Source organism: Stegodyphus dumicola, chromosome 3 (genome assembly GCF_044657685.1).
Source record: "Stegodyphus dumicola isolate Sdum_Otavi_A_Nest chromosome 3, ASM4465768v1".
In the NCBI taxonomy this organism is placed as follows: domain Eukaryota; kingdom Metazoa; phylum Arthropoda; class Arachnida; order Araneae; family Eresidae; genus Stegodyphus; species Stegodyphus dumicola.
Genome location: NC_140770.1, coordinates 128,364,987 through 128,392,838, shown reverse-complemented (window position 1 = coordinate 128,392,838; position 27,852 = coordinate 128,364,987). Strand labels below are relative to the sequence as shown.

Here is a 27,852-nt window from a genome sequence, read left to right as displayed (position 1 = left end):
AAAAATTTCAGACCATGCTTTGTGGGCTTGTTGGGTATGAATTGAATAAAAGAGCACCTCCCGCGAAAGGGTTCCAACTTCTCGTCGATTTTGAGTTCGTCACCTGGTGTATAAAAGTTTTGACAGTTCTGATTGAAAGATTCAAAAAATTCTCTTAGTGCAGGAAGCTTATCAGTTTTTCTTCACACATACCTTGTGCCTTTATCATCGAATCTAATAGCAACACACAGGTTTCTGAATCGCTTGAGACCCATGACTCCTTGCAAAATTTCAATTCCAGTACCATCTTTTGCCCATACTTCCTTTTAATTGAGTTTTGACATTTTTTTGCACCCTAATAAGAATGAAATTCCTAAAAAGGCCAATATTTCTGCTCTATTAGTATCATACATGCTTCTCTTTGAGATGTTTTGGAGATCATCTGCAGTCCTGTTACATTTGAGATAAATATTTGTATATTGTACGATAGCATCAATCATATTTATATTTATGATTTTCTGAAAAGCAGAAAGCTCATCATTCATATCGTCACACGTTTTGTCACTTGGGCATATTTTTTTCATCAAATTTTTTCGAGGCATTCCGGCAAATTTGCTCTTGAGGGGACTTTATTCCACTTATAAGTTTCCTTTTCTTCTTTCAGAAACTTTCCTCCAACTTTCTTCTTTTTGTAAATTGTTTTTACAAAAAGTCCTCATATTTTAAATCTCTCATGTCATTTTCAATATCACTAAAATCGTCATTTGCTGGGGAAACATCATTTGAGGAAGGAAAATGAGGATGTTTAGAAACATGTCCCTCAATTTCTGAGTCACTTTCATGATCAGAATGTTCGATGACTTCTGATTCATCGATATCAGATGCGTTATCCAAATTGTCGGAGTCTTCATCAACCAAGACTTCTTCTAAAACGCTCAAATAATCTTCAGGAGGTACAATATTCTTTCTGTACATACTTGGAGGAGCGGCGTACTGCATTCGCCTACGCGACATGTTCACAATAACTGCTTTCGGAAGGAAGGCGAAAACCAAACTGACCAAAAATACCAGGTGCATTGCACTCATGGAATGTTTCTAGGAGGGTAGAGGAAGGGAGGAAGTTTAGGAAGGAGTTATCTAAAAATTACAGCCCAAAAGATGGCATTGGCATACTCTGTACGCCGGCCCCTCCATTGCAGGGTTAAACTTGCATCCCTCCATTCACACTGGTGTTAATCTGAACTAACAGAGTTGGTTCCACGTATTGACTAGCTCTGCTGTACGTGAAGTTCAGATTTTCCAACTGAAGAAAAACCACTCCCCCCCCCAACATGATACAGCAATGTCAGATGCTGCAGATGTCTCCATTAGATAAACCACAGTGTGAACAGCCCTGTACATTAACAGTGTGGAAACTAAATGTCTAAATAAATTAATAAACTCCAATAATCATTTGTGCTCCCCTGGTCAGTATGATACTGGTCAGTACTTAGCAAAAGTTCTTTATCAGATTCAAAATCCAAACTAGCTGTATTTCCGCCACCCCAAATTTTCATGTACAAAACATTTTAGGAACATTTTCTTAAGCAATAAAATAATATTAATGGAAAAAAGTATACAGACAAAATTTAATGGCAGAATTAAAACTTAGTTAATAATCTCTACATATAATAAAACAAAGAGTCTGTCTGTGTGAGTGGGTGTCTTTCATTCGCGTTGCGCGTAAGCTAATAGACCCACAACTACGAAATTTAATACATAGGTGCATCTAGACAACAGCCAGTGCACCTCGAAGCGATTTTTTCGAAATTCGAATTCGAATTTTTTTTATTTTATGTTTTGTGACGAAATCGCATCACTTTGAGACATAATGGGCTATAGGAAAGCGAGATTTTACTCTATGCACTCCATTTTCACATCGTCATGAAACGTAGGCACTTAGCTATTTTACGAACTTAAAATAAATTTCGTGTTTCAATAAATCGATTCAATATGAATTTATTTAACAAAGAGAGCTTAACACCTTTTCAGCGCGATTTTTTCTAAAAACGTTTATGTTTAAAAACGTACAGTTTATTTTTCTTTGATTTTTTGGACACCTTAAACTTTCACCCTTGCGACTGCTTTTGCAAAAAGAATTTTGAAAAAATGATAATATTTTGTATTTAAAAAAAAAAAAAAATTTAATGAAGCTTCCGAGTACACATCTCACATCTTTAAAAATATGATTTTGGCAACAATTTTCTTTTCTTATTGTTGATAGATTTTTGATGAAATCGCATTATTTTGAATAGTTTCATTCTTTTAGAAATATGGGTTTGGCAACAATTTTTCATCCTATTTCTTATGTTACTGTTTTTAAGAGATTGGCATATTTCATTGTCATTTTTTTATATATATAATACTTTTTTTTTTTTTTTTTTTTGATAAAGTTGTTCTGCAGAATAAAATTCTGCGCGGAATTTTTTGTTTTGAGTTTCTTCCATGTTATTTTTTGCTTATTTCACTATTTGTAAGATATTGAAAAGTTTTGCTGATTTTTTTTCTTCAATGGAAAGTTGGTTAATTTTTTATTAGGATAATTAATATTTGTATTAAGGGATATAGCTTATTTCATTGTAAATTTTTTCTCTTGAAAAATAAGATAAAATATCATTAATTATACTTTGCTTTTCAGAATTTTTTGTTTTTTGTATTCTTTTATGTTATTTATTGCTCATTTCACAGTTTTTGAGATATTTAAAAGTTTTGAGTGAATTTTTTAGGAAACGAAGTTCTTAATCTCCTTTATACCATTTAAGTTCTGAAGATTTTGCAAAGGGAAGTTGGTTAATTTATTTATTAGGATAATCAATATTTGTATTAAGGGATATTGCTTATTTCATTGTAATTTTGTTATACATAATAACTTTGTTTTTATGAAGTTGTTCTGCAGAGTAAAATTCTATGCAGTTTTTAAATTTAACGTTTGGTGTTCCCTTCAGCAATTTTTTCGGTACATTTAAAAGCCAGATGAAGGCTGGCAGTGAAGCTGCTAGTAACAGATAAAAATACTGTGAAAGGAGAATAATGCAACCTCAAACCTTCCAAAACTGTTTAAAAAGAAGACTGTGTTACATACAGCAGGCCAAAGGAAAAGGTGATCATCTATTAAAATACAGCAGGACGAAGGAGGTGGTGATCACCAACTACGGAGAAACAGCCAAAAGATCACTCTGCAGTTCCTACATTTGGGCTGTCAAAAACATGAATCCTGTTCAAGTGAACACTGAAGTAACCATGTTCAACTACCAGTTACAATGCAATTACTGCAGTGTCTCATAGGTAATCTGATGATGTTTTTAACTAAAATATACAAAATGAAAAAAATTTAAAATCTACTAATTGGATGCTTCCTCTAATGAGATTGGTGACAGGGAAAGAGAAATACAAGATTCTCAGATCTTATCACCCTCCCCCACAGAATGCTTCTGATAAAACTGTCAAAGAACTGGATCATAGAAGTCATTCTATGAACAGCAATGCCCAAAGCTTCTAAGCAATGACCACTGCACTTTCTGACTTTCAGTGTCATATTCCAACAATAACTGTTGGAATAATTCTAATAATTAGCATTATTAATAATGCTAAAAATATTATTTGCATTATTAATAATTCTTAACATTATCAATAAACACAGCATTAGGCATTATGCATAAGCATGGATTAAATAATTATATATGCACCAATACAATGGGTGATTAAAAAATACCTGGCAAAAATGTAAAGGCAGGTAGAAAGGAACAAGCACATTTTATAACATAATGTGTATGCAAAAATCACATGCTAATGTGGTACGAAGGATTAGTGACAATGTACAAGAGCATTCTGCTGGCATAAATCCTCATTTTCCACATACTGGCACAAATCATCATTGCTCCATGAATGTGGAGGTTGCCCACATGCATTTTTGAAACTACAGCTAAAATGGAGCAGTTACTTAAAGGAGGAACAAAGAAAGTTCTCAGGTACTTTCTTTGAACAACCACTCTCAATCTGCATCCCCACAGATAAAATACATGCCAAAAAATTCCCAGTTTATGTAATAATGCATACAGAATGCTGGCATAAAAACTCTCATCTTTTATCACAATTAAATTTTTCCGTTCATGAATTTCAACAATCACACCAGAACCTCTGATAATACTAATTTTGTATACAACACATTCCTACACATAATTCACAGCAAACACTTGTCCAGTCCATGATATATTTTTCTGAAACTTTAATCTCAAAATAAATGAAATCTCAAGCCAATTCCATGCAGACATCTTTTAATGAAACTCCACAAACCTTCAACTGAGTCTGTGTGAGTCCTAAAAAAAGCGTGCTTAAATGTAACACTATGACTGACTGAACGTTGTATAAAACCTTCATTTTAGAACAGTTTTCGCAAGCGACAACACTAATATATATAGTTCTGACAAAAAATTTCTTGCATAGAAGAATTTCTGCAATACACAGCTATAAGAAATATACTAGAAGGGAATATTACCAACAATTTTATTTTTTGAAAAATACAACAACAGAAATTTTATAACACGAAATTTCCACAGGCTTCTAAATACACTTGGAATCAAGTAAATATTTACCAGTTATTATTAAAAAATATTTTATTACTAATTATGACATCCGAAAGATATGTTAAAAGGCCAAATAAAAATCATGTCATGTTCAAAATACAATATAGAAAAATTAACATTTATAAAAACTAAGACTTTTCTTTTAATTGTCCAGTGGTCTACATCAGGCATTTTTCTGTGAGGAATATTTACATCAGGGTTCATACACATTTCTGCACATAGAAATTAAGTACTTTTAAGGACATTAATGAAAAAAATTAAGGGCCCATCAACAACTGGGAATTGAATAAATCCAATTAAAGATATTAGCTATGCCTGAACTTCACTTTTATGATATCATCCTAAGAATAAAATAGATGCACAAGCAGAATGCATTATTATTAAGCATAATTATAAAACAAATTTATGAATAAAATCAACTTTATAAAATTTATCACGTAGCATTAAATATTTTACCCTTATAATAGTTAAATATTTGAAAGAAGATTAGTAACATTTTATTTGCATTTTAGTAACAGTTAGCTTTATGTTGATCTTTTCTTTTATGTTTGATTTTGTCCCATACTTGCCTACTTTAGAGGTTTAGTAAATAGCAGATAGATTTTGTGTGAAACGGCATAGGTTAAAATGAGAAGTAAAATCATAATCAGCATAATTCGTAACACCCGCTGCTGCTTTCCTAGAGAAAGGCCTGCTGATCAGAACAAATCTGGAAGCCTGATGTAGGCATGGCTGGCAAGTTTTGAAAGTTAGTTGTGCTCTGTCTGTCTGACCCAGTTAGTGTCATAACTTCATGTGGAGTTAGTACCTGGGATTATTCGGAAAGTGACGATGAAAGAGAGACTTTCATGCTGAACCTGGATGCCGCTATGTTTGAATAATCTTACTCCAGCCACTCCAAGATTCCCATTCCAACAACCACAAGTGGGTACAACGATTGACACTTCTATTTTTACTCAAGAAAAAAAATTATTTTGAACTATTTTTCCGTGATGATATTACAGAAAAGACTGATATGCACAGCAAGCTATTCAAAGGCAATATCTGAAGCCAAAAAGCCGATCAAAAATAGTAAAAAAAGTCATGTCTTGAAACTTCATGCTTTTGCTATTTCAAATAAGAAAATATTTACATTTTGTAACAATGAAGAAGTCAACCTTGAAACACACCCTAATGCAAAACTGCACAAAATCTGGCCCATTCATATAAAAATCTGATGGATGTGAAATTCATGACAATTGATATAAATAATAGAGCTAGAGCAAACTGCATGTATTCTTTACCGAGTAACAGGTACCTCGGTTGACTCGAAGTACCGATTCAGTACTCACAAATCCATTTCGTTACTCGCATCTGTTGTACGATGCGGTTTCTTTTCGAATAAGTATGATGCGGTTGCTATCCGAATACGGATGATGCGGTTGCTGTTTGAATACGAATGATGCGGTTGCTAACAATATATGTCACAATGTGTGCTATTTTTTTATTCATAATTTCGAATTTTTTTTTGGTTAATTCATCGGGTAAACTCATATTTGCATTATGTGTTTGTGTTTTAGTTGAAATATTATTTAATTGATGATATTTAATAAGATGAGCAATTTTGACAGCGTAAAGCATTATTTTGTATTCGCTTTGGTTTACATTAAGATTTATAGTGCATATTATGTTTGTAATTTGAAAATTTGGATAATTTAAATTATTATTGATTTTCTCTTGAGGGTGTCATTGTGAGATTTTATTGATTTTAAATATTTATATACTGCATTTAGATATTGTTTATATAAGAACGTGTAGGTTAATATACACTGAAGTGACAAAAGTCATGGGATACCTCCTAATATTTTGTCGGTCATCCTTTTGCCCGGCAAAGTGCAGCAACTCGACATGGCATGGACTCAACAAGTCATTGGAAGTCCCCTGCAGGAATATTGAGCCATGCTGCCTCTATAGACGTCCATAATTGTGAAAGTGTTGATGGCGCAAGGTTTTGGGCACGAACTGACCTCTCGATGGTGTCCCATAAATGTTCGATAGAATTCATGTCGGGCGATCTAGGTGACCAGATCATTCGCTGGAATTGTCCAGAATGTTCTTCTAACCAATCGCGAACAATTGTGGCCCGGTGACATTGCGCATTGTCATCCCTAAAAATCCCATCGTTGTTTGAGTACGTGAAGTCCATGAATGGCTGTAAGTGATCTCCAAGTAGCTGAAGGTATCCATTTCCAGTCAATGATCGGTTCAGTTGCACCAGAGGACCGAGTCCATGCCATGTAAAAACAGCCCAAACCATTATGGAAAACCAATACCAGCTTGAACAGTGCCTTGTTGACAACTTGGGTCCATGGCTTCGTGGGGTCTGCGCCACACTCGAACCCTACCATCAGCTCTTACCAACTGAAATCGTGACTCATCTGACCAAGCCACGGTTTTCCATTCGTTTAGGGACCAACCGACATGCTCACAAGCCCACGAGAGTCGCTGCAGGAGATATCTGAAATGGAATGACCCATGCGTCTAGCTTCAACTACCATTCCGCATTAAAAGTTCGTTAATTCTCGTCGTGCGGCCATAATCACGTCAAAGTATCTTCACATGAATAACTTGAACACAAATGAAAGCCCTGCCAAAGCACTTTGCAGTTATACATTTTCTATGCAATACTACTGCCATCTGTATATTTGCATATTGCTATACCATGACTTTTGTCACTTCAGTGTACGTTCTTTACTTACTTGTACAAAGTAAAGAGGACCACGTTAGCTTACCGTTGTAATAGCGAAAAATATTGGGTATCATATTTCTATGGAAATATCCATTTTTGACCATTACGGAATCCATGTGGATTATTTTTTTGGGTGACGTATGTACATACGGACACAATGAAGGACTTTTCCCCCCAAAATGGATTGTTAAGTGATATTAAATGGATATGACTGAAAGCCGATACTTAAAAGGGATTTTTTCACGACATGTAAGTATGTATGTATGTATGCATGTATACATTTCGCATAACTCAAAAATTATTAGTTGCAGAATGTTGAAATTTTGTATATGGGACCGCTATAACATCTATAAATATATATTACATATATCTAAATATATACATCTAAATATATATTAATATATTTAGATGTATAAAAATATACATCTAAATATATATTACATAAATTATAATTAAAGTATATATATATGATAGGAATATAGCCTATATATACATATGATAGAATAATATATGATAGGAATATGATATATATATATATGAAAATTATATATATAATATATACAATCAAAAGTCTTTAATCTGGACTCGTCGGGACTTCGGAGATTCCAGATTATCGGTTTTTCTGGATTATAGATCATCAATTTAAATCTGGTAAGATGGCATGCAGAAATTATAAAATTAAAAATATGAAACCATAATTTATGAAATAAAGAGCAATTATGATCTAAAGGCTATCAAAATTCACAAAAAAAAAAAAGCTTAATATTTATTTGTTTACTTTATTAAACATTTCTTTCAATGCGCGCATGCGTAAAGCAAACTTTACGCATAGTCGAAATTAGAAAATTGCAACCAGAAAACTATTTGATGTGCATTCATGATATTTATAATGATGAGGAAATTGATTTAAATCATATCAGCATACATCGAGATGAAACACTACATTTAGTAAGGAATTTTAAGCCGAATAAAATAAAAACACCTGCCCTGAAGATGAGGATAGTGCTGTCAGATCAACTTCCAGTTCACTTCGCGCCTTGATGTCTCCCTCCCCCCGTGCAGAGCAGCGTTAAATTTATAAACAGATTTCGGAATGGTTACACAAACAAATCATCTCTCTGTCACTTTCTTTATGCCTTTATCCATTTTTTGCAGCAATTCCATTTTTTGTTTAATCATCGAAACATGCTTTTGCTTTGTAGATCCTTTGGCAGCTCCAGAATTGGAAACTCTTATTGACATAATCGAAAGTTCAAGCTTACTTTTTATAAAATTGCTCTGCAAAAAATAATAAGCCGGATCCATTTAGAAGATTAAGGAACAACACAATCTGCAACATTAACTGAAATAGATAATTAGATAACTTTAGCTTAGCTTATACCGTCTGTTATACATTAAACGTGCATGCGTAAACGCTACGCATGCACAGAAAGTTTGTAGCTTTGAGGTCCGGATTATAGATCACGCCGGATTAAAGACTTTGCACTGTATATCCATCTTCCTTACTTGGCTTTTATTTTCCAATCGTTGGCTGCAGACAAGGTATGATTTTTAAAATTAGAAGTGATGGAGTCCTACGGAAGACCATCAGGAAAGATGAAAAAAATAAAAAGACAAAAATAAAAAAAGTTAAATAAAAAAAATCTGAAAAGTTTCAAATTTTTAATTACGTCCAAAGAGCCTTTTTTTTTTAACATTTTGCGTGTTACCTTTATTTATTTAATATCCCATTCTTTGCAATTAAACCGTAAAATTCAGTTCAACAACAATATTGCAAAATAATTTTAAAATGAGCATATAAGGTATAAAATGAGCTCCCGTCTTCTTGGCATGCCTTCATAATGCAATGGTCAATGTTGCCAGTGGTGATGATAAAGGCAAAGCATATTTTGCTTCCCTTAAATAAAGCTAAGACTAATCTAAATAAAATTCATGCTTTATTCCATAAATTAAAATAAAAGAGCTAACACTGTAGCCTTTACATTTAAAATCATTTGATTGAAAGCAAACTGGCATTATGCTAACTCATAATAACACAAAAGAACAAGACATTCGCCATACCGGTGTACATATATATAATACTCGGCCAACCCGCCGATCTTGACGTCATCGGCCAATCAGCGGCAACCACGTTAGCTTACCGCCGATTGACCTCCGATCAAAATTTGCATGTGGAAAACTAAAGCCAACAAACGGCCCTTTTTCCCATGCAAATACAAAAAGAAAACTTACACAGAAGTTCATAGTTCAATTCTATTATACGAAAACACTTATTGTCTTTAAACACTGAAAACATCTAAACAAAACTTTCTTAAATTAACAGCAATCGCTGCTTTTGTAAATAAGTCGGCAGTATTTAATTTACTGGTGATAAATTCAAGGTCAAACACTCTATCATTTACTAGTCTTCTAACAAAGTGATATTTTACGTCTATGTACTTAGTTCGGCGATTTTCTATTGGCGATCTAGAAAAATCAATGGCAGACTTGTTATCACAAAATAGTTTACACTCTCTTAAATTAAACTTTAAAATTTCATCTTGTAAGACATTTTTCGTCCACATTAATTCCTTCGCTGCTTCAGATAAGGCGATATACTCCGCTTCCATGGTTGATAAACTTGCACATTTTTGTTTAACAGTTTACCAGATTACCGGTGCTTCATCTAAATATAGTATAAATCCTCCCATGGACACGCGGTCATCTCTATTACTTGCATAATCAGCATCTGAATAACAATATAAATTTATATGTTTAATTTTCGATAAGTTTAACTTATATAATTTAGTACTATTGAGATAACCAAGCAATTTCAACAATGCTTCCCAATGCCTAATTCCAGGATTCTCCTGAAATTGTGATAAGATATTCACTGCATATGTAATATCAGGCCTTGTCCTGTTAGCTACAAAAACTAAACATCCTAACAGATTTCTAAAGGGTAATGTATGCATTTCGGCAATTTCTGTACTTGTAGATGGACAATCTAATTTTGTAAGAATAGTGCCTTTAGCTATGGGAAGTGAAGTTATTAGTATCTGGAAATGTTTAAATTTTTCAAAAATTTCTTCGATATATTTTTGCTGATGTATAAAAACCCCATTCTCATTCTCTAAGAATTCAATTCCAAGTAACGTTTTAGTTTTGCCTAATACTTTAAGATAAAAAAACTTACTCAGCTGCGAAATTACTTTATCTATACTATATTGATCTTTACTAAAAATCGCAATATCATCTACATATAACAAGAGAATTACATTTGAACTCTTATAAACACAATTACACCATTGTATTTTCTTAAAATGTAGATTTTCTAAAGTACTTTCAAATTCACAAAACCATTCACGGTCGCTTTGACGTAGACCGTAAATGGCCTTGTGTAATAAAAACATTTTATTTTCCTCTTCAATAAATCCATCTATCTATCAATATATATTTTCTCATTTAGGTTTGCATATAAATATGCGTTCTTTACATCTAACTGACAATTAGTCCATCCATATAAACATACCAGGATAGTGAAAAATATTCTTATGATTGAAAAATTTACTACAGGACTGTAAACGTCATCAAAATCTCAGGACGTCATCGGCCAATCAGCGGCAACCACGTTAGCTTACCTTCGATCAAAATTTGCATGTGGAAAACTAAAGCCAACAGTCAACACTCTCTGCGCGTACTTGAGGGGTCCGTGGTTCGAGTCCCGGCGAAAGCATTGCTCATTTTTCATCTTTCCTGCTTCAAAACAACTTAATGTCTCTACAATGGCGCCCGAACTAAAAAGGATGGATGATGATTCTTCACTAAGAGGATTTTGCAATTGGGTCCCCTAATCCCCAGTCGCTCTTTAAAAGGGGGAGTATATAAGGTATTTCTCCTGCCTTCTTAGCATGCCTTTGCAGTGTAGTGGTCAGGACTTTCAGCGCGTATTTAAGAGATCCGTGGTTCGATTTCCGGCGAGTGTATTGCTTATTTTACACATTTGTTACGGATCCTCGAGTCCAGCTTCTGCTAGACAAGATCTACGAGTTTATTCACCTTCAAAAAGTCATAAATTTTTCGCATCTCTTTCTTTGAAGTAATCTAATGTTTCTACATCTTTAGAATTTAGAACACAGAGTCTGGCGTGCTAAAGATAAAAAAAAAATTTTTTTCCGTTGATGTTGCCATTGCCTGCTTTTAAATCGTTTAGTTTGTTAATAAAACATTTGTTGAAGTGTTACAAAATATGAATTCGATAATAAAACAAATTTCAAATTCAAATTAGAGCCAAATGCCCATATTATATGGAAGATTACGTTATTCAAATTTTGATGGCTCTAGATAACGTTATATATGCGAGAAACATAAATACATTTATGCAGATTCTTCATTATTTAATTTCTTTAAATATAAGACAGAGTGATAATATATGATGGCAACAATTTGAAAAGTGATACACCAATTTAAAGTTTTCAACGCAAAATGCCAAAACGAAATTAATAGTCCTTCAGGGCAAATTGCCCCTTTGGACCAAAAAAATTTTAAAATCTGAAAGATTTCAGATTTTAAATTACATTCAAAGGCTTTTTTTTTTTTTTTTTAATGTTTTGTGTGTTGTCATCTTTTATTAAATATCATGTTCTTCGCACTTAAACCATAAAATTCAGTTTAACAGCAATATCGCAAAATAATTTTTAAATGAGAATACCTTTAGAATTTCCGATACACAGTTCCGTGTGCTGGTGATAAAAAGGTTTCCTCACCCCACCCCCCATAGAATATTGCCATTGCTCGCTTTTAAATCATCGAGTTTAATCAAAAATTCGTTTAAGTTTTTCAAAATATGAAATAGATAATAAAATAATTTCCAAATTCCAAATTTGGGCTCCCAGATGCCCATATTCAGGTGGAAACATACATTATTCAAAATTGGATGGCTCTAGGTACCCAAAGTTTTATCACAATGCGAGAAACATACATACATGTATACATGCATGCAAAAAAGTTTCAAAAAAGAGGGTTCCCCCCCCCCCAAAATGAGGCATCATATTAATTTCTAAAATAATTTAAATCTGCTGTTTAAACTTTAAAAAAATCTACGAATTGCACAATCTAAGCATTGCACACTAATCAACAAAATAAACTAAAATAAATTTCAAACAATTCAAAAAAACAACAATAAGAACAGAAATTCATACTAAAAAAAACAATGAACATAACATTCTACTAAACGAGAACAGGAATAAAACAAAATGCACTTGCCATAAATAAATGCTTCTTCGAACAGCAGAAATACCAATTTCAAACATCACCAAAACAATTTCACCACAAATTTGTTAAAAGCATCTTCTCCTGTTTCAGAACAACGATAAAAAAATATATGAATCACTTCATAAAACTCTAAATCGCATTTCCGATTATAAATCGGCAACGTCGCTTTAACACGCCGCCACGTAATCTCTATCGTATTTATATGACAGCCAGACTCACTATCCACAAAATTGATACTATGTTTCACAAATAAATGTTAAAAACCTTCTTCTAAATACTTGCATAATTTCCAGCCACCCTAAAAAATAGTTGTACCAGGCACGCGACTAAAATTTTACATGTCATAAATCACTTAATTACCACACCAACCAACAAATCCAAGTTTCCACAAAAACCAACATCGCCCCCAAAACCGTCGCAGAACAAAACACGCAATCGCGCCAAAAACTAGCGCACAACACATATCGCCGCATTTGGCAACCTTAGGGCGCATATAAGAGTAGAGCCATATAAAGATACATTTTTAAATTGACATTAAATTACATTAATTCCATTATCTATCAGAAAATAATTACAGCAAATCATCTATTAACGACATCTGGAAGAGGTCACTTTCTAAAGGTGACCTGTATTGAGGACATAAACATACATTGGTAGTGAACATCACCTATTTTAAGAATCACCATCACATGTAAAATTCTCTAAAGGCATGAATGGTTGCACTACTTTCAATAAAGAATGTAGCATAAATCTTAATTACACATTTTTGTGTGTGTTTGCGTGTCAAAATAGTGATACCGCGGTTCTGCTGCTTTAGAAATGCGTAAAATTAAAAAAATGGATACTATATAACAAAAATATTATTATATTCACATATACATCTTTTAAACACGTTTGAAATTCATTATTCTGCTTAACATAATTTGTTAGCTTAAAGTATTAAATAGTATTAGAAATCAGAAGCGAAGTCAAAGCAGAAACAGTCATGTCCTCTAAACCATTTTAATTGAAGTAAACAGGCGTTTGCCTTATTATAAAGTTAACACCTGTTTTTCAAACAGCGGATGAAATGGGAAAGAAGGAATTGGTGGGAGAAGGCAGCGGACGAAAAGACACTTTTTCGAGCTGGGCATGAAGCCATAAAGGACGAAACAGTAATAAGCCAATAAGACGAGGTCTGGTATTTTAGTTTATTATTTAACTATTCATCAAAAATTTAAGAATTAATTAAATTTTTATTTGTCTTTACATTTTTATTGAATTTTAATTTTGAGTATTTTATATTTCATTTGCTAATTATTATGTTACTTTAATTATTCATTATTTTAATCACTAACTTTTTATTATTTTAATTAATAATTATATTAATATTATAATATTTACTTTATTTATTTCTTTATTTTTATTTTATTTTTTCGTATTTTCCTAATGGCCTTCCGTAGGGCTCCGCGCTTCTGATTTTACAAATTAAGCCCTGATAGCAATAGAAAATTAAATATTTAATCATATCAGTGTACCACAAAATAACAGCCAAAACAAAGTGAATTATTTCTACTCAAAAATCCCTATGGCAGCACAGCGAGGTTTAGCTGCTCAAATGATTCATTGCGATGCAATACTTCCTACTATACTCGATTCTACCGAAAGTAACGAGTAACGATCAGTGGCATAGCTAGGATGGCGGATAGTAACGAGTACTGGTTCACTGAGTAACAAATACATACGGGTACACAATTTTTCGTTACTTTTACAGCACTAATAAATAATAATATTGTTATACAGTTTATTATATTTATCTTGAAAATTACTTCATTTGATTTATTTTGCTATAATTTGAACCAGAGCCAATTTCAGTGCCTGAGGACAAATGGAGATTTTTACCTTTTTCTGTGTGGCCCACAAAATTCACAAGGCCACTTTCATTCTAAATTTTGTAGCACCAGTTTGGCTCCCTCTGGATGCTGCACCTGAGGATAAATGTGCCCGCTTTTCCCACCCTAGCTACGCCACTGATCAAAACATAAAATTTCTGTAATCCATTAACATTACCCATATATGTGAAGAAATTTAATATATTAGTTATTTTGTTTAATTTTTTTAAAATAATTTATTTCTAACATTTTGATGATAATAACGAACAAAATTAAAGAGAAAAAAAATTCTATTTTTGGAACATTTTCCTCAAACATATTACATAAGCAAGGAGTTAATACGCAGAGATAACTTTTAAGGGTAACAAATTTGTTACAAATAATTAAATTAGCTAGTTAGATTAGCTAGTTAGATACCCTTAATCATTATAGACGTACATGGCTACTATTAAATTTGTTCTTAAAAAATATTTGTTAAAAAAGCACTATTAAAATCACAATCTATTAACATGTCACAGTTTAAAATATATGTAATTTATGACATTGATTTTAAACGATATTAAGATAAATGCACATTAAAAGCTACAAAACATTTATGTTTTGTTGCATTTATGTTGCTACAAAACATTTATGTTTTGTAGCAACAATACTCAATAAAATATTTATGCATCTTTTTAATTTGAAGCCTTTCCAAATTTCTTACTAATTTTATACAATCTGCTTCTCTTTAAGCAGCTTTTCTAACAATTAGAAATTTAATTTAGAAGTCAAAAATCAGCGTTATATTCTCAAATTTTCACAGTACTAGTTTCGATGGTTTTACCCAACCATCACCCTCAGCTTCAAAAGTGAAAATGAACGAGATAAGATACAATATGTGTAGATGTGCAAGATATAATGTGATTAAGATGTCTAGAAACCAGACTTCGCGAATTTCATTTCTCTTGCATCGAAATTGCTGAGCTAATTTCTCTCACTCAACTCTGTTCGAAATAAATGCATTTTGTTTTCCAATAAATATTACAAGCAAACTGAGGGATTAGCCATGGGAAGCCCCCTCAGTCCCATCCTAGCTGATATCTACATGCATTATTATGAATCAAAATTGTTTGAAACTTTAAACTTCCCGGTATGGTTCCGCTACGTAGACGATACTTTTACCCCGTTTGAAGGTAATAAAGATGATTTAAATAAAGTTCTTTCAACAATGTATTCCACTGATCCTGCTATTTAGTTCACATTTGAACTTGACACTTGCAATTTTCTTCCGTTTCTCGACATTCTGGTCACACGTAACACATTCAACTTCAGTACTACGGTTTACTGTAAGCCTTCATCAGTTCGCCTTCCACCACTCATGCTATCCGACTAAACAAAAGTTAGCTTCATTTTATTCCAATGTTTTACGTGCTCTTCAAGTTAGCTCCTCCAAACTATCCCTTGATGAAGAACTAAATTATTTAAAAGCAATAGCTATTGACAGGGGCTTTTCACCCAACATTATTAATGAAGCAGTTAAAAAATTCTCATCTCAACACACCAAAAGGCACACTCTTGTTTTAGGAGATTATAAAAATTCTTTTTTCACTCCCTTCTTTCCATGAATTAGCTATAAAGTTGTACGTATTTTGCAGAAATTTAACTTTCGGGTCGTTTATTCTCCCATCAATAAAATTCCAAGTTCCCTACTCAAGGAACATGAATTCCTGGGGTATTTGCAGGATTGCTTGCCAGTGTGGTTTAATTTACATTGGACAGAGTAAGAGAGCCTTAAAATTTTGCGTTAAGGAACATGAGGCATATGTTAGAAAAAAGGAAACACAGAAGTCTTCTGTTGCCCAACATTGTTGGTCCGAAAATCCCACTTTCAATTTTTCTGCTGCCAAAATTATTCAAAAAACATCTTCCATTGGTGAACTGGATTTTCTAGTGGCATTTCACATTAAAAAAAAAAAAAAAAACTTTCTGTTCTACACTGGTTAGCATAAAGTAAGGAAAAATCAGAAAAATCACAATTACTGAAAAAGTTACATGTAGAATTTAATGAAACTTACCCACAATATAGAACACATAGTAAGGTATCAAATAACATAAAAAGAAATTACCAGACAAATATGGTAGTATAAAAATTAGCACATGTATAAAATGAACAAATCGAAGGTGTCAGTTTGCTATAGGAAAAGTACTTCCATATGGAATATGATCGCCTCTAGACGCAATACAGCACATACAGCAATGTATGCTTTCAATTATGCAGTCTATCAGCTCCATAGGAAGCGAGAGTCATTGCTCTTGCAAAGCAGTTGCAAGTGCAACAAGGGTCTGGGGGGGGCGGATTGAGAGCAGCTAGACGTCTCCCTAAAGCATCCCAAACATGCTTGATAGAATTCAAGTCCGGGGATAGAGCTGGGCACTCCATGCGCATAATTGTTTCCTGTTGCAGATAATCATCTATGATGTGAGCCCTGTTTGACTTGCGTGAAAACAGGAAAGCATCACCTATTGCCCGGCATATGCGCGTACAGGGTCATCTCTGTAAATCTGAGCATTCACTGTTCCTCTTAGAAAGACATGGAGGTCTGTGCGTCCACCCAAAGAGATGCCACCTCAAACACAGACACTGCCTCTTCCGATGCAATTCTTTCACTGATGTTTGACAGATGATAACGGGTTCTAGGTTCTTTCCATATCAAATAACGCCTACTATCACTTTCTAGACAAAACCTAGACACCTCCGTAAAGAAAACCGCCCTGCATTGATCAGGCGTCCAGTGGACATGTTGTCGTGCCCACTGAAAATGGTTCCTCCTATGGCGTGACGTACACAAATCGCTGGTCGCCTCGCATACAAACCACCTTCGTGAAGCCTTCTATGTACAGTTGACGTTGACATGAACCTTCCGGTGGCTGCAGCAAGGGAGGATCTAAGAAGAGACGGAGTAGCGGTTCTATTCCTGCATGCACATAATTTCAAATATCGGTCATCGGTGCTCGTCGTAGCAGTTGGCCGTCCTTGGCTGAACCTCGTAGATGCCGAATCTGTGGTTTGAAATTGCCCCCAAAGTATGTGAACCACAGAAGGACTCACAGTTAGCCATCTGGCCACTTCTGTTTGACTCTGTCCTGCCTCTAGTCTCCAATAGCTCTCCATCGCAGTTCTGCAGGCAAATGATGCTTGGAGGTCATTGTTACGAATTGGCTATCTCAGATTTCTGATGTCACTGTCACAGTGAAATATGTGGGCTTTCTCTCAAACATGGACTTTTATGCTCCTCGCAGATGACGTATTCCGAAAGCAGGGCCACTAATTTGCATATGACAGTTTTACTCAGCTACTCTTACTTGGCAACACGATTTGGCTTATTTTTGAGGGAGTTATCGCTATTTTTGTGATTTTTCCTTAATTTATAATAACCAGTGCAGTTAACGACCCTAATTCCAATGCAGCTGAAGATGATGGTATGGTAAAACCATTGGAACTAGTACTGTGAAAATTTGAAAATATAATGCTGATTTTTGTTGCTTGACTTCTAAATTAATATTTGTTTGGCATGTTATTGTATCTTAATTAGAAATTTGTTTCAATATGCAAACCAATAGTCCCACTAGTTTCTGCATGTTTTACCTGCCTCTTAACTTTTCAAGTCACTTGTCAATCTCTTGACTATGTACCTATGAGGTTTTACTTGATCGGATAAAAGTTAAATAGTCCAAAACCCCTGACAGACGTGAAGCAAATTATCACTATGTCTGAAAGTCATTATAGAGTCAGATAAAGGTACAAATACAGTCAAAAGTCGTTAATTCGGACACCCAAAATCCGAAATGATCTATAATCCGGACCTCAAAGCTACAAACTTTCTGTGCATACGTCGCATTGACGCATGCGCGTAAGACCTTTATGGCTGCGAATATGCTTGTGCGCGTGCGCAAAATACGTTTACGAGTGCACGTTTAATGTGTAACGGACGGTATAAGCTAAGCTAAAATTATCTAATTATCTATTTCAGATAATGTTGCAGATTGTGTTGTTCCTTAATCTTCGAATTGGATCCAGCTTATTATTTTTTGCAAACTGTTAGACCAATTTTATAAAAGTAAGCTTGAACTTTCGATTATGTCAAATGGAATTTCTGATATATATTTACTACTATGTAAAGGATCTACAAAGCGAAAATATATTTCGAAGTTCATTAAACAAAAAGTGGAATTGCTGCAAAAAATGGATAAAGGCATATCCTTTGTTTATCTAAACTTTAACGTTTGTTTATCTAAACTTTGTTTATCTTTAACGCGCTATGAATTGGAAGTTGATCTGTCAGCACTATCCTTATCTTCAGGGCAGATGTTTTTATTTTATTTGGCTTATAATTCCTTACTAAATGTAGTATTTCATCTCGATGTACTCCGTCTTTGATATGATTTAAATCAACTTCCTCGTCATTATAATTCGCTTCCGATAGTGAAGAAATTGACACAGAGGTTATTGAAAACGAAAAAATTTTGATTGACAAAATAGTCGGTAGACACAGCAATTATAGGACTTGAACAGTGGAACTTTGTAACTGAACAAGAAATTATGTCTGTTTATAGAATTAAAGAGAATGTATTATCACGTAAAAAACGAAGTAACTTAAACAACTTACATTGAAAGAAATGTTTAATAAAGTAAACAAATAAATATTAAGCTTTTTTTTTGTAAATTTTGATACCCTTTAGATCATAATTGTTCTTTATTTCATAAATTACGATTTCATATTTTTAATTTTATAATTTCTGCATGCCATCTTACCAGATTTAAACTGATGATCTATAATCCGGAAAAATCGATAATCCGGAATCGGCGAAGTCCCAACGAGTCCGGATTAAAGACTTTTGACTGTAAACCTTTTATTTAAAAAGACCTTGGAATATAAAGGCAGGTTCTTATGCTAGCAAAATGAACTACAGCTTATGGTGATTCAATTAAACATGAGCAGAAAATGTGGGCTTGCACTCAAAGACTACACAATTTAATTTTAATCTAAGCTGGCTCAATAACACATCGTAACAAACTCGTAACTCATCATAACATTGTTACTGCAATTTAAAAATCAAATTAACAGAGCTGGCAGGAACTAATGCAGCGTGCAAACGGAGGCCAGAAATAAATTCTGTCTTACAACCCCAAAAACCTTAGTTTAAAAAATATCAAAATGATTTTCCTTCTGGTGAGAAAATGGAAAGGGAAAATTATGGCAAAGGCTGAAATTATAAACAAATGCTTCATTTACAATAACTGTACATATTTTCTTTCTCTTTAAGTATTCGTTTTCTTTCTTCAATACGTTTCCTATTCATTTTAGAATTTTTGGATTCACTTAAAGATTTCTGCTACTTTAAAAAACTAAATGCATACAAAAAGGTGCTAATTTTATTAATTTAGTAATATGAAAATTCAGAATAAATATGAAAAGCTATATGGTAAATGCCGGTTACAGAGCCAGTGAATAGCGCCAGCACTGTGTATGATGCACAGAGCCACAACTAGGATTTTCAGTGATCTGGGACAACTGAAAATTCTGGACCCCTTTCTGTATGCCAAGAATGAAAAACATTTCATTCTAAAATTTTGCAACATCAATTTGGCACCCCTTACCCCTTTCTAACTACGCCATTGATGATGCATTAAGACATATAAGATGAATCTTTTAAATTGCCAGTTTTCAATTTCTTTATTAACAGAAAAATTCCTTTCTATAAATGCCTCTCAGTCCTCAGTGGGGGTCGACGTAGAGAACCCTGCGAAGCTACTGGCTAGGATCTGTACCTAGGCAGCCTCGGACACGAGGTTGTAAAATTTACACACCTAGTGGTTTTGGATGCAAAGGAAAGGTCAGTCATTGGCTGGCCTGGTGGTCTGGTGAGTCGTAGAGCAGTGTGGCTCTAGTAGCCCAGGAGATACGACGCCCTTGGGTTCGCTGGATAATGCCCCACTGTGATGGGCAGGTAGCAAATTGATGACCAGAGTTGCTTTTAGCGACTCTCCAAGGTGCAAGGGCGGAGGTTGAACCTCTGTGCCTGGTTCTAAGGGGTGAAGGAATTCATTATGCGGTTCAGCCTCATGACGTGAGGAAGCCGTATGTGTCTTTAAATGCCTCTCCATGTGATAAGATTAGAAGCATTTTTGATATTTTCCGTGTTTTTGTCTAGGGAAAAGTAGAAAAAAAAAAGGGGAAGATAAACATGTTAAGAAAAAAGACTTCTAGTATAGGAAGTGAAACATGCTTTCACTTAGTAGATCCTTTTGCAGCTCCAGAATTAGAAACTGTTTTCAACATAATCAAAATTTCTAACTTTAATTTTTATTAAATTGCCGTAATAATAACAGCCCGCAAAAAAATAATAAGCTGGATCAAATCAGAACATTAAGGAACAGGGTAATCTGCTATATCATCTGAAATTCCTTGGAATCAGTAAATTTTAGCCTAGCTTAATAACATCCCCTTTACAATATTGGCTATGTATCATGAGATTGTAGACTAAAGTCAAGTTCTTCCACTAAATTTTGTCTTCCTTCTATCGTGCACCGAAGCAGTTAAGCTTTGAATTAAATTAATTTAGGGCTGATCTTTGGAATATGGTAACTGGTAGTTTGGCAACATTTTGGAGGCGATAAAGGTTACTACCTAGGACTTTGGTAATAATGTGAGTAGTACAGTCAAAAGTCGTTAATCCGGACTCGTCGGGACTTCGGCGATTCCGGATTATCGATTTTTCCGGATTATAGATCATCAGTTTAAATCTCGTAAGATGGCATGCAGAAATTCTAAAATAAAAATTATGAAACCGTAATTTATGAAATAAAGAACAATTATGATCTAAAGGGTATCAAAATTTACAAAAAAAAAAAAAAAAAACTTAATATTTATTTGTTTACTTTATTAAACATTTCTCTCAATGTAAGTTGTTTAAGTTGCTTCATTTTATGTGATAATACTTTCTCTTTAATTCTATAAAAAGACATAATTTCTTGTTCAGTTACAAAGTTCCGCTGTTCAAGTCCCGTTAATTGCTGTGCCGAGAATACCGACTAACTTGTCAATCGAAATTTTTTCGTTTTCACTAACCTCTCTGTCACATTCTTCATGTCTTTATCCATTTTTTGCAGCAATTCCACTTTTTGTTTGTTGGACATCGAAACATACTTTCGTTTTGTAGATCCTTTGGAAGTTCAGCATCGGAAATTCTATTTGACATAATCGAAAGTTCAAGTTTACTTTTATAAAATTGCTCTTACAGTCTGCTAAAAATAATAAGCGGGATCCAATTCGAAGATTAAGGAACAATGCAATCATTAACATTAACTGAAATAGATAATTTTAGCTTACACCGTCCGTTATACATTAAACACGCAGGCGAAAACGTATTCTGCAGTTGCGCACACACATATGTGCAGTAGTCAAGGTCTTACGCGCTCGCGTAAAACGCCTGTGCGCATGTGCCACCGCGGAGCATGCGCAGAAAGTTTTTAGCTTTGAGGTCCGGATTATGGGTGTCCGAATTAACGACTTTTGACTGTACTCAGTTCCGATTACGTATTATTTTGTGTGAGGGAAATGAGAGATCATGAGATATGTCATGTGACATTAATGGACGAATTACAGTTTTTTAATCGGAAAAGGGGGGAAATCTGGAAAAAATCTAGAAATTTTGTATTTAGCTTTATTCTGTGTTGTGTGAAACAGTGTTGGTTAATTTTTGGATCCCATGGCCCTAACTAAAGTGAATTCGAAATGGGTATTTAGTGGGATTGAAAGGGGTAGTAATAAGTGTTTTTTTAAGGTTGTGCAAGATAGAAGTAAAGATGTTTTATTAAGTTATTTATTTTACCTGGTACCTTGCTGTGAACTATAAGTATTATTTTAAAGATCCTGAAACAGGCGCACATACGCTTGCTTTTTATTTAGCGGAGGAAATAAGAAAAGTTTATCGGCCACGTAATCAAGATCCTGAGGAAGATTAGGTAAGTTAGTATTTTTAATTATTTGAGGATATTATTTTTATGCATTGTTCTAAATGTAAGGAGTAAATAAAGTAATATGGTATTATTGGAAAATTGTTATTAGCAATGATTTAGTTTAAAGTAATTAGGATTGTAAGCTAATTTTTATTAATTTAATGTATGTGCTTATTTATATTTTAAGTAGTGTTTTTGAATTTAATTATATTTTAATTAAATGATAGTTATTTTGTGAATTATATGTTTGTAGGAAGTTGGTATACATTTGAGTGGAAGTAAACGTGCATGGAAATAATTTAAATATTTGACACTAGGTATTTGTAACAATTTGTAATGTTTGCGGTATGAATTTGTTGGTGACGTTTATAATATAATAGATGATTTAGAGGTAAAAGTTTTTGGATATTTTATTTATTTTATACGTGGAAATGTTCATCCTTGGAAAGGGTATATACTTTTTCACGATCAGGTAATTTCATATATGTGCTTTTTACCAGATTTAAAGATTCACAAAATTTTCATGCATTTTCATGAAATTTTTCTAATTTATGAGAAAAAAGCAGTGTACATGGATATAGTGAAAAGTGTGCGCAATGCCATTTTTGTGCAATTCTGGGATTTTTTTTTAAGTAAAAATAAGTCAACGTGTACATGGTTTAGTGATATTTTAATTAAATGATAGTTATTTTGTGAATTTGTTTGTAGGAATTTGGTATACGTTTCAGTTGAAGTAATTGTGCATGGAAATAATTTAAATATTTGACACTAAGTATTTGTAACCATTTATAATGGTTGCGGTATGACTTCGTTGGTGACGTTTATAATATAATAGATAATTTAGAGATAAAAGTTTTTGGATATTTTATTTATTTTATACGTGGAAATGTTCATCCTTGGAAAGGGTATATACTTTTTCGCGATCAGGTAATTTCATATATGTGCTTTTTACTGAGTTTAAAGATTCACAGAATTTTTTTGCATTTTCGTGCAAATTTTTGTAATTTATGAGAAAATAGCAGTATAGATGGATAAAGTTAAGAGTGTGTGCAATGCCATTTTTGTGCAATTCTGGGATTTTTTTTAAGTAAAAATAAGTCGACGTGTAAATGGTTTATGTGTATGTGCTATTCTGAAAAACGTGCAAGGAGTTTGCGATTGTGCACTTTTCCCCAATTTTGCAGTTAATATTTGTCATGATTAAGCAGTTTTGTTACATAAAATTTCTAACATGAGTGTAATTCGGCTAGTAGATTGTTGGAAAAAGTGTTGAGTAAATAAAAAAAAAAAAGAAACATGTCTTTACTTCATGAAGACAAAATGGCGGCAAAAAAAAAAAAAAAAAAAAAAAAAAAAAGAGGGTTGCTGTAGCAGAGTTAGTCGCCAAACTTTCGCCAAAAAATCGCCAAGTTATCATAATCCAAAGATCAACCTAATTTAGTTATTTATTATACTACAGTCAAAAGTCGTTAATCCGGACTCGTCGGGAGTTCAGCGATTCCGGATTATCGATTTTTTCGGATTATAGATCATCAGTTTAAATCTCGTAAGATGGCATGCAGAAATTCTAAAATTAAAAATATGAAACCGTAATTTATGAAATAAAGAACAATTATGATCTAAAGGGTATCAAAATTTACAAAAAAAAAAAAAAAAAAAAAAAGCTTAATATTTATTTGTTTACTTTATTAAACATTTCTTTTAATGTAAGTTGTTTAAGTTGCTTCGTTTTATGTGATAATACTTTATCTTTAATTCTATAAACAGACATAATTTCTTGTTCAGTTACAAAGTTCCGCTGTTCAAATCCCGTTAATTGCTGTGCCGAGAATACCGACTAACTTGTCAATCGAAATTTTTTCGTTTCAACTAACCTCTCTGTCACATTCTTCATGTCTTTATCCATTTTTTGCAGCAATTCCACTTTTTGTTCGATGGACATAGAAACATACTTTCATTCTGTACGATCCCTTGGGAGCTCCAGAATCAGAAATTCTATTTGATATAATCGAGTTCAAGTTTACTTTTATAGTATTGCTCTTACAGTCTTCAAAAAATAATAAGCCGGATCCAATTCGAAAATTAAGGGACAACGCAATCATCAACATTAACTGAAATAGATAATTAGATAATTTTAGCTTATACCGTCCGTTATACATAAAACGCGCACGCGTAAACGCCTATGCGCATGTGTCAATGCGGCGCATGCGCAGAAAGTTTTTAGCTTTGAGGTCCGGATTATGGGTGTCCGAATTAACGACTTTTGACTAATTTTTGCACATGCATAAGGCTTATCTGAATCCTGAATGAATAAATTCGCACGTGTACTTGAGGCTTAATGAGGGCCAGTGCTAGATATATTACTGCCTGATGCAGTCTCTAGGGGTCCTAAATTGTACTACCCAGTGCCTTTCTAAGTTCTAAATGCTTGCCGCTTCGAAATTTTGGATCCCAGTACTGTCCATAAATTCTAAAAATTTTGTCATGCCTTAAATTTGCTGCTGTGTGCTCCTCTAAAATCCAAAAATTTTATGTTTCCTAAATTCTGCCACTCGGTTCGGTCATATGAGCTCTGCTGCTGGTTCTAGGTTTATGCGAATAAAAAATCAGTTAGTCTTAATTCAAATAGCACTAAATGAAATATTTTGATCTAAGAGTATTATTAAGAAAATCTGTTTTAAGCATACGGAAAGACATTTTTATTAAATTTTCCCTCATCAACATTTCTTAGTGCATTTAACTTAAATCTGTAATCATAGCCAAGTGTAATGTCAACATAAAAAGTTACCATACTTTTTGCTATTCAATTACTAATATAAAAAAAAATTATTTAGGCGACGCTGCACAAGTCGTTACTCAAGTTATGTGTTGATAAATATGCAGTGATGAAAGCAAAATATAATAATGATTCACCAGGTTGGCATTAGGGACATAAAATATTAGTAGCGTAAAATCAACCAATGTTTGTATGTAAAATGTTACGTTAAGAGATGTATGCCATGCTACACATAGCTACGGAGCCAAATTATTGATTACACAAATTTATGATAAGATGAATGTTTCTTGAATAACGAGGTATTTTATGCAGTGCCAAAGGTAAATTAAGAATCGGAACTCTCCACATGTTTTATTACGAGTGAAAAAATCAAATGCGCATACACAAAGCATACAAAAAAAAAAAAGGCGTTGGTGGCTTTAAGGTCCGGATTTTAGATCATTCCGGATAGTGGTTGTTCGGGTCTCACACTTTGTACTGGATTAGACTATCTCATTATTGATATAAAAGCCATGAAGCTGCAGATGCCAAAACCATGTGATGGAGCTCATCAAGATTCCTTCCAATAAAGCATTATAATACTAACAAACTTATACAAGGCAAATTGTCCATCACCTTAGACTAATGAGTACTCGTTTTCCTTTATACAATATTTATTCTAATGATTCTAAGCGGATAGATGTTTTACATCACATTACAAAACACAAAATTTGTTCAAATTAATTGCTCTTGCCAAATATTTTGATGAGTCATAACAGTTTAAAACAATTAAGAAAAATGAATATTGTGGGAAAAAAATGTTAATTTTATTATGGTAAACTGGAACTGAAGACATATTATCTCAAGGTATCCCTGTATTCGTTTAGCATCTCAACTGCAACTCATTTTAATTGAGATAACACAAAAAAAAAAAGAAAAGAAAAGAAAAGAAAAGAAAAGAATTTCATCATATTATGATTTACAGCTTTCTAAAGAGTATAATTTTAACATAATTATGCAACATTATCTAACAGCAGAAAATGAAATACAAGTTTTGCTGCAACAACTTAATGACACAAATTTAAGGAGAAAAAAAATAATAATAACTATACCCATAGGATTTTTCCTCATGAATGCAATATCCAACTGTAAAACGGCATTTAAAGTGGCCATCCATCTTGAGTAGTCTAATATCATTCCATCCTTGGGAAGTGGAGCTTGAAAGGCAAACACTAAATGATTAGGAGTGATGTTAGGATCATTTAAAATTTTTGGACTATCAAGATCACTGTCTATAACTTTGCAATTAATACTCTTTCCATTTCCTCTGGGAATATGCCATATATCATCAAATTCATCAATTCCTAACGGTCGGTCCATCAAGCACTTTGTAGCAAGAATGCTGTCGACATTTGACGGTGCAGGTGCTAAAAAATAAAATATAATAAATTATTAAATAATTTCGTACCATTGTAAATGTACTCCAAACAATTTATACTTCACTTTAATAATTATTAACAATAAAAACAGAAGCCACACACTTTGATTTCATTTTATTTAATTCCGCAATGGTCATTAGATTAAAAGTGAAAAATAAGATGCTAATTATACATTCACATTTTTAATATTACATATAAAAATAGACATCAGAAATAATGATTATACCTATTAGACCACCAATAAGGAAACAAATTACTTGGCATATTAATAGACTAGTGACAAGGTATGCCAATTTACGACCACTAAGATTTTCTAATATAGTTCCAGCCATCTTTTAAATAATATTTCTCCGGTAATGTTAAATTTCCTCAACTGTTTATATCCGAAGACGATTCAAGTGTCAAACTAGACGCGGCGTTAAATATAGACTTATTCCGTGCTTTTCCATGATACCAGTTCAGGTGCGCATGCGCAAAAATATGTAGTTACTTGAAACTGTTTGAAGTGTGTTTTTGCGCCTTATCACAAAGAAAATACATTTCAATTATTTAAGAAAATGAGCAAAGCATTGCCGAGAAAATGAATGATCCGTAATAAGTATATATGAGCTTATATAACTTTTTTTTAATTAATGCTATTTATTCTCATCTTTACAGCTTTAATCCAAAAAAAATTGTTTGAAAATTTCAGGCTGTGTATGACTTGGGACATAAAATTTCGTTTCGGAAAGAAAAATAATATAGAAAATTAACAAATTTTTGAAGATGCTTATTTACCTATGGTTTTTTTCCTCAAATTGTGGTAAACTCATATGAGAATAAAGTGAATTAAAAAAAAAAAAAAAAAAAGGAATCGTTTGCCTGGAAGAAAAAATTACTCGTATATTTAGTAGTAAACTTTTTTCAGTCTAAATTTTATGTCAGTATGTATGTAACAGTAAACGAAACAGAAAATATAAAATAAATTCAGGAAGTAAATATGCATGATTTGTATGTATAGATTATAAATCAAAATATATTATATACATTTTGTATACATACATTTCTGAATACACACAAACATTTCTGAATGTGGTCCCAATAACAGAAGAGCACAAACCTGATTTCTATAAACACTGAAATGTAGAACTCAAATTCAATAATCAGAGTCGTAGCTAGGGTTTTCAGCACCAAGGGACAACTGAAGATTTCGCGCCCACTACTGCT

At 33.2% G+C, this 27,852-nt stretch overlaps 1 protein-coding gene across 1 annotated transcript in view; it reads right to left on the bottom strand.

Annotated features, from left to right (window-relative positions):
* Positions 1-27,102, bottom strand: part of wls (Wnt ligand secretion mediator) — a 101,073-nt gene extending 73,971 nt beyond the window's left edge. Inside the window, exons 1-2 of the mRNA XM_085813306.1 lie at positions 26,873-27,102; positions 26,320-26,634 (exon numbers count right to left, since the gene is read on the bottom strand). Of these exons, the coding sequence (XP_085669432.1) occupies positions 26,320-26,634; positions 26,873-26,978 (421 nt within the window). The 5' untranslated portion in view covers positions 26,979-27,102. The remainder of the gene's footprint in view (positions 1-26,319; positions 26,635-26,872) is intronic.
* Positions 27,103-27,852: the final 750 nt, after the last annotated feature.